The 16668-nt window shown below is 41.0% G+C and overlaps 1 protein-coding gene across 2 annotated transcripts in view; it reads left to right on the top strand.

Moving 5' to 3' along the window:
• Positions 1-16668, top strand: part of ITGA9 (integrin subunit alpha 9) — a 226264-nt gene that overhangs the window by 47579 nt on the left and 162017 nt on the right. For both annotated transcript variants that reach the window (XM_082045318.1, XM_082045319.1), the window contains exon 15: positions 5266-5426. In XM_082045318.1, the coding sequence (XP_081901444.1) occupies positions 5266-5426 (161 nt within the window). The remainder of the gene's footprint in view (positions 1-5265; positions 5427-16668) is intronic.

Below are 16668 nucleotides of genomic sequence, written 5' to 3'. Positions count from 1 at the left end.
CGAGTTACAGCCATCTCATTACAAGGAATTTTTTTACTATTAAGTAGATGATTATAAAACTTCCAACCATTGTCTTTTTGTACAATGCTTTTAGCAAAGGGATTTGTCTTGAAAAGATTGCAGCCAGAACTATCTGACTGTATAAAAGCCCTTCGGGATATGATTTGGATGAAGTATCTCAAATAAGCTTTCAGTTTGCAGTCTAGGAGTCAGGCCATTTTAATTATGTAGCAGTTGAAGAGTATCAGTTAACAAAGGGTGGAACAATTCATGGAAATATTGCCACAGTTCCTCTCCTGCATAGTAAAATGTGGGGGAAAAAAATAGAATATCCCTGTAAGTACATCATTGTCCAGTTTAGACTCTGAAAGGCGTATGGAGGTGTTAAAATGCTATGTCATGTTTTGTGGCTAAATGTTTTGGGATTGTCTCAGCTTCAGATGTCTGGGGGTGATCTGATAAACCAGAAGTTGAGAACACAGTGCTCACCAGGAACACTGGTCCCCTAAGGCTTGTCAGCATGGAGACTCAGGACTGCTGCTTGCTGAGGAAAAGCTGGGTCTTGCTCTTGCTTTTGGGTAGCTGAAGCTGGCCATCTAATACAAAATGTTTAGAAAGTCAAGCTGAACGTGCAGTCAGCATTCTTCTGTGGTAAATGTGTATCTTCAGTGCTTATTTGAATGTGTGGCTATTTCATTAACTGGAAAGTGAAGAAAAGCTGTCTTCATCTAGCACTGTCTCACACTGGTATATAAACCTCCCCACCCTCTCTTTTAATATTTTAATTTTTATTTTTTTATTCTAGTGATAGTTGCAATACTACTGGTCATTTAACAGCTGTCTGAGGATCTGTGTTTATTGCTGCTGCTTGATACTGCCAGTGACAGTATAATTCCCGTCCATTTTGTAGGTACTGTTTGCAGACTACAGCCTTCAGAAGTATGAATTTATTGCTGTAATGGTTTCATCAGGACAAAGAGCCATGCCCAAGTGAAGCATGTGCTTCGCACTGTGTGCCAGGCATTGTCTGACCGTTCGCTCTGCCTCCGCGCTTGCTGGAGAGCTGAGCGTCTAGTTGTATGCCCGCTGACAGAGACAGTCTCTGGTACATCTTGGATGTGTAAGAAATACGGCATTTTAAGTTTTCGCTCCTTCACCTTGGTATCCCATTCAGGCTGTTCCTCTCTCACTTGAGGGGCCATTGCTTTGTCTCCCTGTATCTGCAGGAAAGACAAGGATGAGAGAAAGGCCTTTTCTAGCCTGGATGTGCAGGCTTCAGCCTGTTCAGACCATGCGCTTCTGGGTGATCAGGACAAGAAAACAGAGGCTGCTGGCATCTCTGTATATCAAGTGCTGTGACTGCATTCATCTCCACAGGAGGATGGAAATAAACTTGTGCCCACAGTCTGGATAATTTCCTCAACAACAATAATAATAATAATAATAGTGCGAGTGCAAGAATTAGGTGAATTTTACGTTCCTGTGAAATGAAGGGTTTGGGCCATTTGGCTAGAATTAGGCAGTTGCATTAGAAACTTCTTCAAAGTTTCTCCTGTACTCTTCAGATGTTCATCCCTTGTGTGTTTTTCCATTTCTTAGGGTAGCCCTCATGTCCCAAATACTGTTGCCTGAAAGACTAGCATGAGATTTAGTGTGGGATAATGGGTTGCTTGACATTTTCACTTTATTTTGATACGTTTCTAGGTCTGAAGAAACATGCCTGATCCAAAGCCTGAGAAAAGCAAACTCTCCTGTCTATATTGTGCTGTAGTTTGGTGCCAGAGCATTGTTTCTGCTTGTCTCTCACTTTTCCAGTCTGCTGGGATGTGAACCTGAGTCAGTGGTACCCTCTGAATACCTCAGAAGCAGGGGTGCTGTAGAGAGGGATGGGTCGTTCAGTGTCTGCCTGGAGCAGTGAGGATGGATCCCTACTTAGAAGCTAGGGACATTACTATGAGAGAGGATTTGAAACAAGGTTTGAAGTAAGGGGAAAAGGAAAGCTTTTGGAAGAGGATGGGGGGAGTGACGTATGTATGTTGTCGTTTCCTAGGGCAATTTTTTATAATGCTTTTGTTACTCAAGGATTTTCTCTGCAAGCAAAGTTCATGAATCATTTTCTCCTTGTAAGTACTGTTAGAGAAAGCAAAGAAACATATTCCTTTTCCAATGGCTTTTTGTTATTTTTTAGCAAGTTCTTAGTTTCTTCCATGTGGTGTCTCCTTTTCCCTGCCCCTCCCTTCTTCCCCTTCCCCTTGCATCAGTATTATAGCTAGTAGTTTACCAGCACTTATGGATGGGCTTATTCCTGCTGAGCATTTTGCCGCCTGCTTTTTGTATGCTGTAGCTTTATCTGAGCAGGTGTTGAAGTGCTGTGCAGGGTGTCTCTGGGTGTGTATCCCCTCCATTAGCACAGACAGCTGTGCTATTCCTGTTTTAACTCACGGAATAGCGCTGTCCAATTTCAATCCTTCCTCACTCCTCTCTGCTTCATCCTTCAGCCCTGTGAGCGGATAACGCTTACATCACGAGTGTGTACGTGCCACTTAGGATGAGAATCCATTGTAAAGTGTCTTCTGCCATTCACTTGGTTTGTCTGTTACTGGCTGGATGAGTAACTCGCCTGGTCTGCTGGCTGGGAGTTCTCTTGCAGGTATAAGCAAAAATTTCTGAGAGGGAGCTGTTATCAAAGCTTTTAGGCATTTAACTTTAGTTATGGAAAAGGAGGAGTCATTAGAAAAATCAAGCTCTTCATCTGAGTTCATCAAATCCATGCTGGAGTTCTATCGTGAGTGTGTGAAGTTGGGTGGGCAGATCCCCAGGAACATTTCTAACCAGACTTGCTTAGAGCTGCTGGACAAATATTTGAAGGCATTATCTGCAAGAGTTAACTTGCGAAAACTTGCCTTCTGATCTCCTACTGGAGTGAGCAGGAGGAACTTACACCACTAGCAGTGTTAAGTTTGGCCAGTTATCTCCCCACCCTGGTTGCTTTTTGGAAGCAATGAAGCTGGGGGGGTGGGGAAATCCAAATCCTTAGTCATTACATTTCAGTTTTTCCACTGATGTGACATCATTGAATATAACATAGAAACAAGTTGTCAAAATAAAGGGGAGGTGGGGGGGAGGATGGGAACTGTGCTGCTTGATTGAAAACATCCACTGCTGTTTCGGAGAGACAGTAGCTGGGTTTGCTTTGCTTGGAGGCCTGGTATGGGGCTTGTGTTGGGATGCATCTCTGTGCCTGCAGCAAGGAGTTGTTCTGTGTCAATAATACATTGTGCTTTCTTTGGAGAGCCTCCGATCCTCCCCAGGCACCCCTGCAAGCTCTTCAGCCCTGGTTCCCTTTGGTGCTCCTCCTCTGAACAGGGCTGCACCTCCTCAAAGGGCTTTTTGCCTCTTTGTCCAAGAGGCCTGGGTTTGCTAGCAGGTTTTCTTGCTTTTATTCTTGCGATGCGGGTGCACATCTCAGCATGCGCTCGAGTTCTTTAAAACAGAAGGGAGACAACCAGGAATTAGTGTGGTGTGTGCACACTTTAAGAAAAAAAAAAAAAAAAGAAAAAAGAAAAAAAAAAAAAAGAGACTGCTGGGATTTTAAACAGGCTAACCCCTGTGTTTCTGTTTAGGTGGTGCTCTTTAGTGGAACTGAGCAAACACAACTTCAGTGAGAGCTTTTAGTGCTGACCTTGTTACAGTTTGAAACCCTTTCAAGGCAGCATCCTTCTAAGCAAGTTTTTTCTACCAAAAGCAAGCAGAAAACATTCAAGTGGAGCCCTGTGATGGTACTTATACTGATTCCTCAGCTGTGGCTTTTCTTACCACCTATAGTATGTCTCTGGTTACTTTTTGTGAACTTGTGAATGAGCTTTCCATCAGAATGCAAATGCTGCAAATGGAAGTGAGGTCAGTTTGAATTATGCAAATTATGAATGTTCACAGAGACTTTTCTGCCAAGTTTTATAACATCTTTAAATAAATTCTTCAAAGTAGTGAAATTTGGATGGAGAAATTATTGGAGGTGATAGAATTGGCAGCTGTGCTAATTTAGAGAGATTAAGATTTTCATTGATTAAAAAAAAAAAAGCCACCACGAAACCAAATAAAACCACAACAAAACCCAGCAAAGGCTGCATGCTGAAATTTGGTACAGAAGACCTCAGTCCAGGAATGTGTTACATTTACATTGATTGTTTATAAAATTCTGGCTTTAAAAAAGTTTACATTTATGAGGAGTATATTATCTGGCATAAGTCATTTAGGACTTAAAACATATATAAAAGCCAAAGCAATAATTTGGCAAGCACCCTACATATGTAAACAAATCAGCACAGGAGCTGGTGCTGGCTGTCATTTATGAAGATTATCAACTAATTAAGCCATTTATAGTGAGCCAATCTCATAGTATTCGCATTATTGCCTTGAGAGCAGCTGAAATCAGTCCAGGCTGTGGTCTGTGATGAGTGAAAGGACCTCACAGCCAGTGTTTCCCTTGTCTGTAGAGAGCAGCAGAACAAGCATTCATGCTTCTGTTGCAGTTTCATTGCGTTGTTGCACTTACCAACAGGAAAGGTATCCGCAGCTTGGATTATTCGGACACTGTACAACTACTTCAGGTAACAAATAAGTTTTCTTTTGGACACAGATACATCCAGACACAAACCAGCTGATTGTGTTAAGCTACCTGTCCTGTAGAACAGCAGGAAATGGAGATACAGTTCACTAGTCTCTGGGTATGCGTTCTATAAACTGCCAGGGACGCGTAACATCTAAGAGGGTAATACTGAGTGCAAGGCATTGACCTCTAGTTAAGGTCTAAATACTAAGATGACTGCAAATCATCAGGAAATGCCTCATCCTGCTTGACATTTGCATGGTTTGTGCTGTTCTAGAAGGAAAACAAAGCTTGAGGCTGCTGCTGTTGTTGTTTGTGTTTTTGACTTTTCTGTTAGAAACAGTTTAAGCATCTCTTTTTTCCTTTTTTTCTTTTTTTTAATTAATTGTGCATGTCTAGATGTATTTTTACACATCATTTCCTATGGGAAAGGATGGGCTGGGGAGCATAGGGATGTGAAACCTGGGAGTACGTCAGTAATTGAATTTAGTTTTGTGCAGCCACAGGAAACTTAGTGATTGATTGAGGGCCCACAAGGGTTGACCTTTCTTCAAGCACACATGCCCCGGGGGCAACAGGATTTATTGATAGGTGGCTAGAAAATAACTATTGTTCACTGACATCCTTTGTTTTCTTCTTCTTCCTTTTTAAAACAGGTTTGAATTATAACTTGACTGCTGATGTGGCAAAGAAGGAAAAGAGCCAGCAACCCAGAGTTTACTTTGTGACTTCTGGAGAGACACTGGGGCAGATCACAGAGAAGTTACAACTGTCATACATGCAGGAAAAGTGTGAGCATTACCTGGCATATGTCAAGGTCAGTTCATTCCTGTCCCTGCTTACATTGGCCTCACTGCAATTCTACTCTTTTTTTTTTTTTTTTTTTTTAAGTATATATTCAACCAATTAAAGGATGCTGCTTGGTTTCAGATGTTGTTTTCCTGACAGGTGAACAAAGTTTTTTGGTTGGAAGCTCTGAATTTCTTGCTTGGCAGGATTTGTCATTCTGAGAACCATCAAGCCTTTACGACTTGGTGCCTGGAATATGTGTTTATGTCTGATCAGGTGCATTTGTGAGGGATTTCTTTCTTCTTTTGGCTTGGTTTGTTGGTACACTTGTTATACTCAAAATAAAGAGCCAAAGTTTTGTTTTGGCAGGAGTACCAGGTTTAGTGTTTGGTTTTGTGTACTGTCTGCACAAAGGGCTGGTGATGCAGTCTGTGGGAATGTCAGGATAATGTGGGGTCCATCCTGAAGGATCCTGGGTTTGAAGAGCACCCTGGGTTTCCTCTGGGCTTGAAAACAGCAGTGGGATAACTTAATTTCACATGTGTCATTGTCCTAGGGATACAGAAAGTGCTTTCCATACATACTGGGTCATAGTGAGGGTCTCTTCCTTCTGTGAGAAACAATTTGTCCAGGCTCTACTAGGACTGTAATTACCTTTGCTTGGCAGCTGTTGTTGAAGAAATGTCACCCAGGTGCCATTCTGTTTGCAAAGTAAGTATAATAGTTTTCTTTTCCACTGAGAAATGTATAGAATGGCTTTGAAAATTATATAGGAAGGAGATTTATTTTTTTAAACTGTGTATGTATTACAAGCACTAATCTGTATTGCCAGTCTGGAGCGCAGTATGAGGCAATATGGTTGTGTGAGTTGCATATCCTCCTTACTGAAGGACATATTCCCATAGTATGACCTAAGTTTGGTGGATATCACTTGGAACTGTCTTGTTTTGAGAATCCAGCAGGTTCAGACATCCCTAAATGCATAAACTTTTCCAGGAAGCTGCTTTGTACCTAAAAAACTGTGAGAACTGGAGATAAAATTAATCCTTTGACTTTATCAACATTTTGTGCATGGCTGTTGAGAGAAAATAACATAAATAAAGGGCCACCAAGGAGGAAGTGATGTCCTGTTAATTTGTGTGGATCTCTGGGAAGAGACTAGATATCTCCCATGTTTTTTTGTTTCTGGAATAAGCTCATAAAATAAAATGTACGTGTATGAGATTGCCATTACTTAGAAAATGTGGCAATGAGTTTACGAATTCTGGTCTTCCTCAAATAAGCACATATGGTTAGGCTTTAATGTATTGAGTTCAGATGAAAAGGAGCATGTCCCTTTCTATCTTAACCCAATAATGATTTCTTTCATATTAGTCCTGTTGTAGGTTTTGGGTACTGTACAGAATTTGTGGAAAGGGCAACATATACCCAGGAAGCTATTTATTGTAGCATTTCTAACTGATGTTGGGAATGTGAAGATAACCACTATTTTTCTGGTGAATTCCTGGGAAATTTGACTTTTATAGGCAAGAGGAACATTTAAACATGTTTAAAAATACCAACAACTTAACGCAAAACAGCTGGTTAACAAATAAGGCTACTGGCTTTCTATATGATATAAGCAACTATTTTTCACAGTTGGAAGAATAGCAGGAAGTGTTGTTTGTTCATGTAAGGGAGAATGTGAAGCAGTGGAGAAAGATAATCCCTTTGCTTTCATGGGAAAGGTGATATGATCCACAAGGCTACATGACATTAGAAACATCAAAGAGAGCCCTGCAGACTCTGGAAGAGTGGAAATGGGGTCATGATCTTTCGCTGCTATCCTGAAGTAACAGCTAGTAAAATAAAAACCCTGAAAAACAAAAAAAATCCTCTCAAAACTCCAACCGGAAATCTCCTTGATTGCATAGCTTTGTGACAGAACGGGTGACAAAAGATGTGGGCTTAAAATACATGAAGTATTTCATATAGGCTTTCCTCCTTCCTTTTTATTTTACTGTATGCCTGATGAATTCACCTCCATGGCTATTTGGGTTGTTCGCAGTCGCATCCTTAATCTGCTTTATTTTTGTTCATCTGTTTTATTATTATTCATTTGAATCCTTGGTGACAAATAGTTTTACTTGGTCACATGAGGATTTCAGTTCTGGACTATCTGTGATAAAGGATAGAGAAGCTGTTTGGACTTGTGTGTGACCTGCTAGCTTCACAAACCGTGCTAAATAAAGAAGGTGTACAGTCCAAAGGGCATACAGCAGAGCTCTATAGGTTGTTAGTTAAATAAAAGCCTGTGCCAGGCCTTTCTCGATGACATTGTCTTACCAATCTGTACTTGTAGCATGTTGGAGGCATGAAACAGAGGGACTGAGAAAAGTTGTGGAAAAGTTAGACCTACATAAGCTTGCTGCAATTTTTTGTGACAGGATTGCTCTCAGGAAACCCAGTGAAACTGAGCACTGAAAGAGCTGCCGGCTGCAAATGAGCTGACAGGGATAATAATTAAATTGTTTTGTAATTGATAAGTCTCAATTTTTTGAGCTTGACCCCTTTGCTATTTGTGCTCCCTTCTCAGGACAGGAACTACTGTTCTTATTGCTGCTAATGAATTTGAATACTGAAGTCTGTCTTTCCTCACAACTGTGTGGCTGAGATGGCCTCAAGTTGCACGAAGGGAGGTTTAGATTGGATATTGGGTTGGATATTAGGAAAAAATTCTTCACAGAAGGGGTTGTCAGGTATTGGAACAGGCTGCCCAGGGAAGTGGTGGAGTCACCATCCCTGGAGGTGTTTAAAAGGCGTTTAGACGAGGTTCTTAGGGACATAGTTTAGTGCTAGAGTTAGTTTAGGTTATGGTTGGACTCAATGATCCCGATGGTATCTTCCAAGTGAAATTAATCTATGAGATAAATGGATCTTGGAAAGTTTGTAGGATACGTGTAGATCATAACTTGATCCTGTACAAGGCAGGGTACTGAATTACAGTTCCATTTGCCAGAATTATGGTAATTAATGAGAAAATGTGTTTTTTCTGGTTGAGAATGAAATGGAAATGCTTCGTTTGGTTTTGTAGTGGGTATGAAGAAGTAGAGAAGCAGTTTTCTGATTATTTTTTCTTTCTTTTTATCTTCTCTCCACTGGAATCAGTTTGATGTTTTCTTTTTTAAGAAACATTAATTGTTTAGTATACCTAGACAGCAGTTTCAATACTCACAGTGCCTTAAGTGTCATCTGCAAAAACTGCATTTGTTTTAATTTAAACCACCTTTGGAGGTTTGCCTCATTCATTCCGTAGAAAATGGGCAGCTGATGCAAGTGGCTTTTAATTGAGAAGTTGAGGAGCTTTGCTGGTTCTCTTGTGTGAGCGTATCGCTGATCCCCACTGTCCCTCAGGAGATGCTTTCCTGCTGGACAGTTCCTCCTCTGGCAGCTGGGGTTGATTGTGCTGCCACTGCAGACCTTCTCTCCTTCAGAGGGGATGTAACTGCTAACAGCAGATAAATGCATCACATGGTAAATGTCCAGCAGTTTTGTGGGAGGAAAACTAGGCTAAAGTGGCTAAAGTTTTAATCTGATTTGCTTTTTTTTTTTTTAAAGGTTTTTTTTTTTTGTTTGTTTGTTTTTGTAGAAGGCATGACATAAATATGAGAAAATTGAATGTCGTACTAAGAGGAGAAGACGAAATTGCAGAATGGGGTAGAAACAGAAAAGATTAAGAAAATAATGGGCTTGGAGGCTTTACAAGTGTCTCCTTAATTTTAGTATCTGGGCCTGCTGCTGAAATATAGAGTTTTCTCTTGGGAACTGCGCTCATTTGATGGTGCTCGGAAGATGTGAGCTGTGTGTTTAAGACATGCTGGGATCAGGGCACCGTTATTTCCCCTTTCCAGTAACTGCCCTAGTTGTTTTCTGCTTACGTGGGCTCCCCGAATATTTAGGATAGATTTACCTGTGGATAGGACAAGACAATTTGATGCAGACAGCAAAGCACATTGTGCCTTCACATTTATGTGGGGTCAAATCTCATCTTCCTTGATTTGTCACAAAGGTGTAATGGTGATGGTGGTCAAAGCCCTTGTACGAGTCCCGCATTTATTAAAGAAGCACAGTCTGGTTTCTTACCCCACCATGAGCCAAGTAGTGGGGCTCCTATTGCTACTAGTCTCTGCTCTCTGTGTGCAGAGTGAATGGTTTGTAATAACTCCAAACACCATCAGCAGTCCTGGCACATGAATAAACCAGACACAGCATTTATATTTTCAAGAGATGCTTATCTTGGTGACTGTCTGGTTGTTTTAAGCAGTCTCATGTTGCTCATCGTATTAACGGTTGATGGATCCGGCCATAGCTCATGAGAAGGATGGGGCCAAGAAGCAACAGAGGAAAAGTGAAAACAAAGGCCCTTCATAATGGCATATAGGTGAGGAGCTAATGCTGCGTTTGTACAGGCAGATTTGGAATAAAATGCCGCTCTTGCAACAGAAATTGCACAGCTATGATTTGTTCACTGCTGAATTCTGTAGCCAGAAGTTTGCCTTTTTGTGAGTGTATTTCTGGCCTTTGTCTGCAGTGCATCACTATTACTTCAGGTCTCTAAAGATACTCTGGGATGCTGATCTTGCACAACTTCATCTCTAGTGCTTGCCAATTTTAGTCACGGTCTGTGATTGTGGTTGTTTCTCTCTCTATAGCTGTTTGATCTCATCTGAGGGGGATGCATTTATTAAAGTCTTTTATTCTTAATTCATAGTAATCTGTTTTTTTTCCTAGAGTCTGGGTAGCAAAGCACTCAGTCTGTCACATGTGATGTGGAGATGGTATCATGAGATGGTATCATTTTGATCATTTGCACAAAGCACTTTCTTCTGAAAGATGTCTGTCTGTGAATTAGCATCTCTGTGTTAAGGTTTGGCTGGTGGTGTAACAGGATACGGTAAGACAGCCAGAGACACTCAAGAGCTTGTTCTGAAGTGTGTGTGTTTGTGGGGTTTTTGTTTTGTTTTATAAATGGGATAGGTTTCTCCCATACTGTCAACAGGGAGCCTTTTGGAGGGAGGTGTTATTGGCAGAGCTTGCAGCTGAAGCACTCAAATTAGGCTTGTTGGCTACAGGCTGAGCCTGGTTGCTTACATTTAGTGAGGCTATTCCTGGGACACTGGTGCTGCAAGTGATGGGCCAGGTGTTGGACATGGGTGGCGACCACTGCTTGGAGGAGGAGGTGAAAACTGGTCCCTCAGAAAGTGCAGCTCCTATTGGTAGTGACCTATCTGGTCCTGCTCACCTCTCCCTGGGAGAGGAGAGAAATCGGAGCAAGTCAGGGGGATAATACTTGAACCAGAGATTGCTTTTGCAGCAGCAACAGCTATGAAAACTTAGTTGCTGTTATCCAGAATTTCACAGGGTTTGGACCACTGGGCAAACAAAGGCAACGGTGACCTGTACCAGCCTGCAGCAGGAAGTTTATCATCACTTCAAGAAAGGTGAAAGCTGCTGTGTAGTTTTGCCAGGAACGATCATTGCAGTGAGTGAGGTTCAAGACCAAGAGCAGAGTTGATATCTTTGCGTTTGTTCCTTTTTGTTGTTTTATTAATTTTTTTTTTCTTTTCTCTTTTGCTGAGCCGACTGGAGAAACTGTCAGGCTGAGCCAGAAGCAGTCAGATCATATGTTCAGTCTTAAAGGACTGTGGGATGAGTTGGGTGATCATGAAGCACAGAGGTTTATTTACAGAAGAATACTTTCCAGAACAATTATGTTTTTCAAAACTGTGCAAAGTGTGCTCATAATCTATTAGCACAGCCTGCCTTCTCTCCAGCAGAGCAAAATAAATACCATCTTAGCAAAATAAATCTAGTGTTTTCTGTTGCCTTACTCTGTTGTGAAGTGGTCAACCCTCTCCTTTTGGATAAACTCTGTCTGGTGCTGGGTAGAGCTGATGTCTCACCTTGAAAAATAAGCCAGGGAGAAGAGAAGCTGCATTTTTTCCTGAGTAGCTCATATGGGCAAAGGAAAAACAGTTGTTAGCTGCATAACTCTGAGTTCCTTTTCATTGCCTCATAAGAACAGGGATTTAGACATACCAGAAAGAGTATTAAGAATTGGTGGGACGCCTGACATCTTTGAGCTGAACATTAACTGTGTCAAGATTTAAATACTACTAATGACCATGGAGTGGTGTTTGGCTTTTCTAAAGGTTTTTGCAAGGTTCATCATGAGCAAGTAAGATTGTCTGTTAAGGGTGAGCTTATACTCAAGTTTGAAACTGTTCTGCACAATGTGTCTAGAATGAAGCTGCCAACTATGCCTGGCCCTAGCATCCTTTTAGAGGGATGCAAGTGGTGAAGTGCTGTAAGACTTGCTAGGGCTGGTAATGCAGCTACATCGGAGAGCAAATTACAGTAGATATTGAGCTATTAACTGTTTGGGGGCTTTTTCCTGGGCAGCGTTGCTAGTAGGGCTGTTTGGTAACCCAAAAGGTCTTGTGTCCTTAGTCCAGTGGGAGACTTTCAGCTGTGAGATGAAGGCAGAGGTTTTGTCCAGATGCTCTTCCTCTGCTGATCTTCCCAGGTTTTTAAAGAAAACACTTTTTTTTTTTTTTCCCCTTAACCTTCACACTGATAAGAAGTTATAAGTGGTTGGCACATGTCTCCTTTCTGGTTGGAGAGTATCTTTGAGTGTTTTCTGCTCTGTATGGAGCTTGTCCATTATAAAAACAAGGAAACAAACAAAAAAAACCCCATCCTATTTCAAGTTTTAGCAAAGTAACTGATTTTACTTTAGATCGCTATTGCTCTTTGACTTTTGCCAGCATGTATCAAAAGGCCAAGTTTATGGCCCAGGCAGAAACTTGGTTGCTCTGATGGAGCTGCTATCAGACAAAGTGCCTGGGTAATTGCATTCATGAATCCAAGTAGAGAGATTTTATGCTTCTAAATGAAATAAATATAATCTTGATTGAGGCTCAAAGTCAGCAGACTTACAGCACGGTGGGTGCTGAAACTCTGCTTTGCCTGACTTGTATTTCTTTTTACCTGCCTTTTTTAAACTGTAGTGTTCCCTGTTAAACCGTAAAGGGATCTAAATCTTGAGCCCTTTCATAAACTTGTCCCTTTGATATAATCTGTAATGGGAAATAAATATGATTTCTTTTTCAAGTAGAGTCTCTCAAAAATATGTATTTCTTAGGTTTTAACACAGCTGAGAATTGATTTTATTATATGTAAAGTCTTAGCGAAGCATGACACTTCACTACTGTGCTTAGACCTTCACTTGCAGGCAGGTACGAGGCTTTACTGTCTGCCCACTGATGTGTTTCTGTCTGATACTGCAGTTCCTCAAAAAGAGATTTAATTTGCATATTAAACCTTTTGGAGACCCAGGAGGGGCAGATTTAGGCCTGGATGGAACATGGCTCTTTTAGGGAGAACTTGTGGTTTGGAGAGGCTGTCCATGGGCTTTTGTCTGGCAGGAGTCATTGCATTTCCCAGTGATGGCACTTTAGGAAGTCAATGGCCAAACAGAGATAAGAGATGCTGCACTTTGTGCTAGGAAAAGTTATTTGAAAGGGCAGGTAATGATGGATAGGAGTATTTTTGCTTTCTCTGGCACTCCTGGTTAACCAAAGAGGTTGTTTTCTCAGATTGAAAGAGGCAACAGAGAAGGCAACACCATTACTGTTTTAGAAACTTCCTGAGTTTGGTGGGGGTTTTTTTTGTTTGTTTGTTTGGTTGGTTGGTTGGGTTTTTTTGGTTTGGTTTTGTTTTGTGTTGTTTTTTTTGTTTTTTTTTTTGTTTTTTTTTTTGTGCAGAGTCATATAAATTAAACACATGATGGCAAATTATGCCATAAAAGTCTATTAGTACGTCTTTGGGACAAGTTTACACTTAAGGGGAGTATGCTCAGTGCTAGAGTCTTGCTGCAGAAAATTACAATAGGGAACAGCTTGTTTGTCTTAGTGGTTTTCCTGTTTATAACACATGGAGGAATATCAGTCTGTGCAGTAATCTCAGACACATGCATGTCCATGGTTGAGTTATCCCGTCCAAACTGGGGAGTACCTAAAATTATCATCCTTTTGTTGTGCTACCTTTAGGAAGCAATGAGCAAGGCACTTCATTGGGAAACACTTGATGCAACTTCCAACACAAAACTCCTCTCCAGGCTAAAAAGAAAACAATTAATTTTGCTGGCTGTGGCTTCTGGGTATGTTCCAAACATATAATCTCCTCATAGTCAGAACAGGCTTGGGACTCCTGGGAGACTCTGTGTTCAGTTTGGTTTGGATGGCAACACATAATGTTAATCCGGTGCCTTAATTCATACCAAAGTGCCTGACAATATCTTTGAAGAAATATAGGAGTAACAGGTTGTAGGCATGGAGCTTTTTTGGCAGAAAGTGCCTTTTCTCCCTTTCTCCCCCACTACGTAACTTCAGTTGTGGAACTTAATTAATCTTGAACTCCTGAGGTCCAGAAACAGTTGAGGAAAGGCCCGTACCCTGTGCCATTACCCTCATCCCCACCAGCATTTCCACATGCAGTGGGGTAGTTACAGATGGTATGGTTGTGCTGGTGATCAAAAGCTACATTCCTGGTCATAGACTTCTGGTTTGTTGCATAATTTTGTCAATTCCCCTTGTAGAGCTCCATGACCTCTCCTGGAGTCCCCCTTACTTTAGGGAATGTTTAGTATTTTGTACCTGGAACCTGCATGTTGTCCTATGCTAGCTGTGCTCCAAAGATTTGAAAGGGGTAATTATCGGGGAGTTCAAATTGTTTTCCACTTGCCCATGGTGTCTTTGACTGAATGGCATATGCTGAAGCTTGTTTCCTGACTTATATACAAGATGTTCTTATGGAGTGGATGAATCAGGCACATTGACTTGCGCTTCGCTACTTCAGTGTGTCATGATTTTACAGTGGCCTTTTCTCCCACCAAATGTTTGTGGCTACTGTGCTTGCTTTCAGTGGTCACTTCTGTTTTGAATAAAGGGTCATCTTTGAAAATAAGCATACTTTTGAAAGCTATCCTCAAAGCAGTGAAGTAGTCAAATGTTAGGAATATGTGCAAGCTAATTTTGAGGGTTCGTTTCTTCTACTGGTGTCCACTGACTGTCTCACAGTGTAATGTGCCATTTGTTTCCATCTAGTGTTAAATTTTTTATTGCTGCATGTGAATTACACAGCTTTAAAAGAACAATTTTCAGAAGAGGATATTGTAAAGGCTGCATGTAACACAAATATCTGATTGGTCCTTAGGCAAAAACTGAATGCTGCTGCACCAAAGAGGTTTTCCTGATGAGATTCCACCAAGGACATAATGTAGCAACTTCAGTGTTTCACAGAAAATTTAACCAAAGGATCTTCTAGTCTGCCTTTATTGTCAAGTTATTGACCACTTTTTCCGCCTAAATTGCACCTATTGGTGTTCATGATTTCTCATACTCAATACGAGTAGTTTCCCATAAAAGTCCTTGTTGAAATTATTTGTGAACATTTATCTTCTCTGTGAAAAACTGAAAAATACTTAATAGTGAATGGCTTTTGCATGCTTTTTTACAAGTTGGATTATTTTATTGCCAGCTCGTTGTTCTAGCTGTTCTAAATCTCCATTTATGCGTAGGTTTTAAGGCACTGAATATGTTTTTACTCTTTGATATGTGAATGTGCCTAATATCATAAGGCTAGGACTGGGTGATAGCCTGACTGTAATAACAAATAATAATGAAAAGGAAGAGAATTTTGCAATAGTTTATATTGCTTGTTGTTGTTGTTGTTCTGAAAGCAGACTGAGATCTGGTGTTAAATTCTAGACTGAAATTTGAAGAGTTAGCTGTAAATCTAAGGGAATCTAATGTGCGAGTAAAGTAAATTTATGACTTCCTTCTTTTGGCACACACCCTGCATCACTAAAGACTTCCTTAGATGACAAAATAAGTTAAAAATACAACTGGTTAAACTTGTCATGACTTGGTAATTTTCATCCCATTAGCAAACACAGCTTCTCATTTGGCAAGACTGGCTATAAGGGAAGTGACATTAATGTCACTTCGGTGAGAAGAAAAGAGTGTAAAAATATGAATTAGTAACGAAGAGTTTAAGTTAAAACAGAATATGTCTTGCATAAATTCATACCTTCCTTCACATATTTTTTTACCTGTTATGTTATAGAACACACCAAGTGAAACATACCATTAGCCATGATAAAGTGGTTTTGGTGAAACTGAAGCATATAGGGACAACAGCCTGATGGAAAGGCTTTAAAATCCCCTTTGTGTAAGCAACTAAGCTCTATCACCTGTCCCTGGGTCACGGCAATCCCTGGTATCAATACAGGCTATGGGATGAAGGGATTGAGAGCAGCCCTGCAGAGAAGGACTTGAGGGTCCTGGTGGTTAAAAGATTCGACATGAGGCGGCAATGTCCGCTTGTAACCCAGAAGGCCAATTGTATCTTAGGCTGCATCAAAAGGATTGTTTGAGGGAGGTGATTCTGCCCCTCTGCTCTGCTCTGGTGAGACCCCACCTGGAGTCCTGCATCCAGCTCTGGAGCCCTCAGCACAGGAAAGACATGGACCTGTTGGAGAGGGGCCAGAGGAGGCCACAGAAATGATGAGAGGGCTGGAACAGCTCTCCTATGAAGACATGCTGAGAGAGTTGGGCTTGCTCAGACTGGAGAATGTTCTGGGGAGACCTTACTGCTGCCTTTCAGTACTTAATAGGGGCCTATAAGAAAGATGAGGACAGACTTTTTAGCAGGGCCTGTTGCAACGAGACAAGAGATAATGGTTTTAAAGTCAAATTTAGGCTAGATATTAGGAAGACTTTTTTTTACAATGAGAGTGGTGGAACACTGGAACAGGTTGCCCAGAGATGTGGTTGATGCTATTCAAGCTCTGCTCTTTCATGTACAAAGTGTATGAGACCAGAGTGAAAAATTGTGAGGCAGAACCTTTTTTTGTTATTGTTTTCTCATAAAGATTTTCTTTATTCAGAGAAAACAGGTGGTTTCATGGAACTGAAATAGCTATAAATGTCTCCTTATAAGTCATTGAGCAGATCACTGAGTGGTTCTAAATCATTGTTTTGGTTATATGCTGCCAGGGAAAACTATTGCTTTGTGCCCTGGTGAAGTACACAGTCCTGACAAATTCGTATCGTAACAAACACAATTTTGTATGTGAAAGTGAGCGAGTCCAGTTCCCAGTTGTGGTGTGTGACTGCCCCACCCCAGAAGAAGCTTGCCCAGGAAAGGCTGCTGGGTTGCCTGCATGC

This window comes from Streptopelia decaocto (assembly GCF_964273445.1).
Source record: "Streptopelia decaocto genome assembly, chromosome: 2".
In the NCBI taxonomy this organism is placed as follows: domain Eukaryota; kingdom Metazoa; phylum Chordata; class Aves; order Columbiformes; family Columbidae; genus Streptopelia; species Streptopelia decaocto.
Note: the sequence above shows the minus strand (reverse complement) of the source record. Positions and strands in the feature narration are given on the sequence as shown.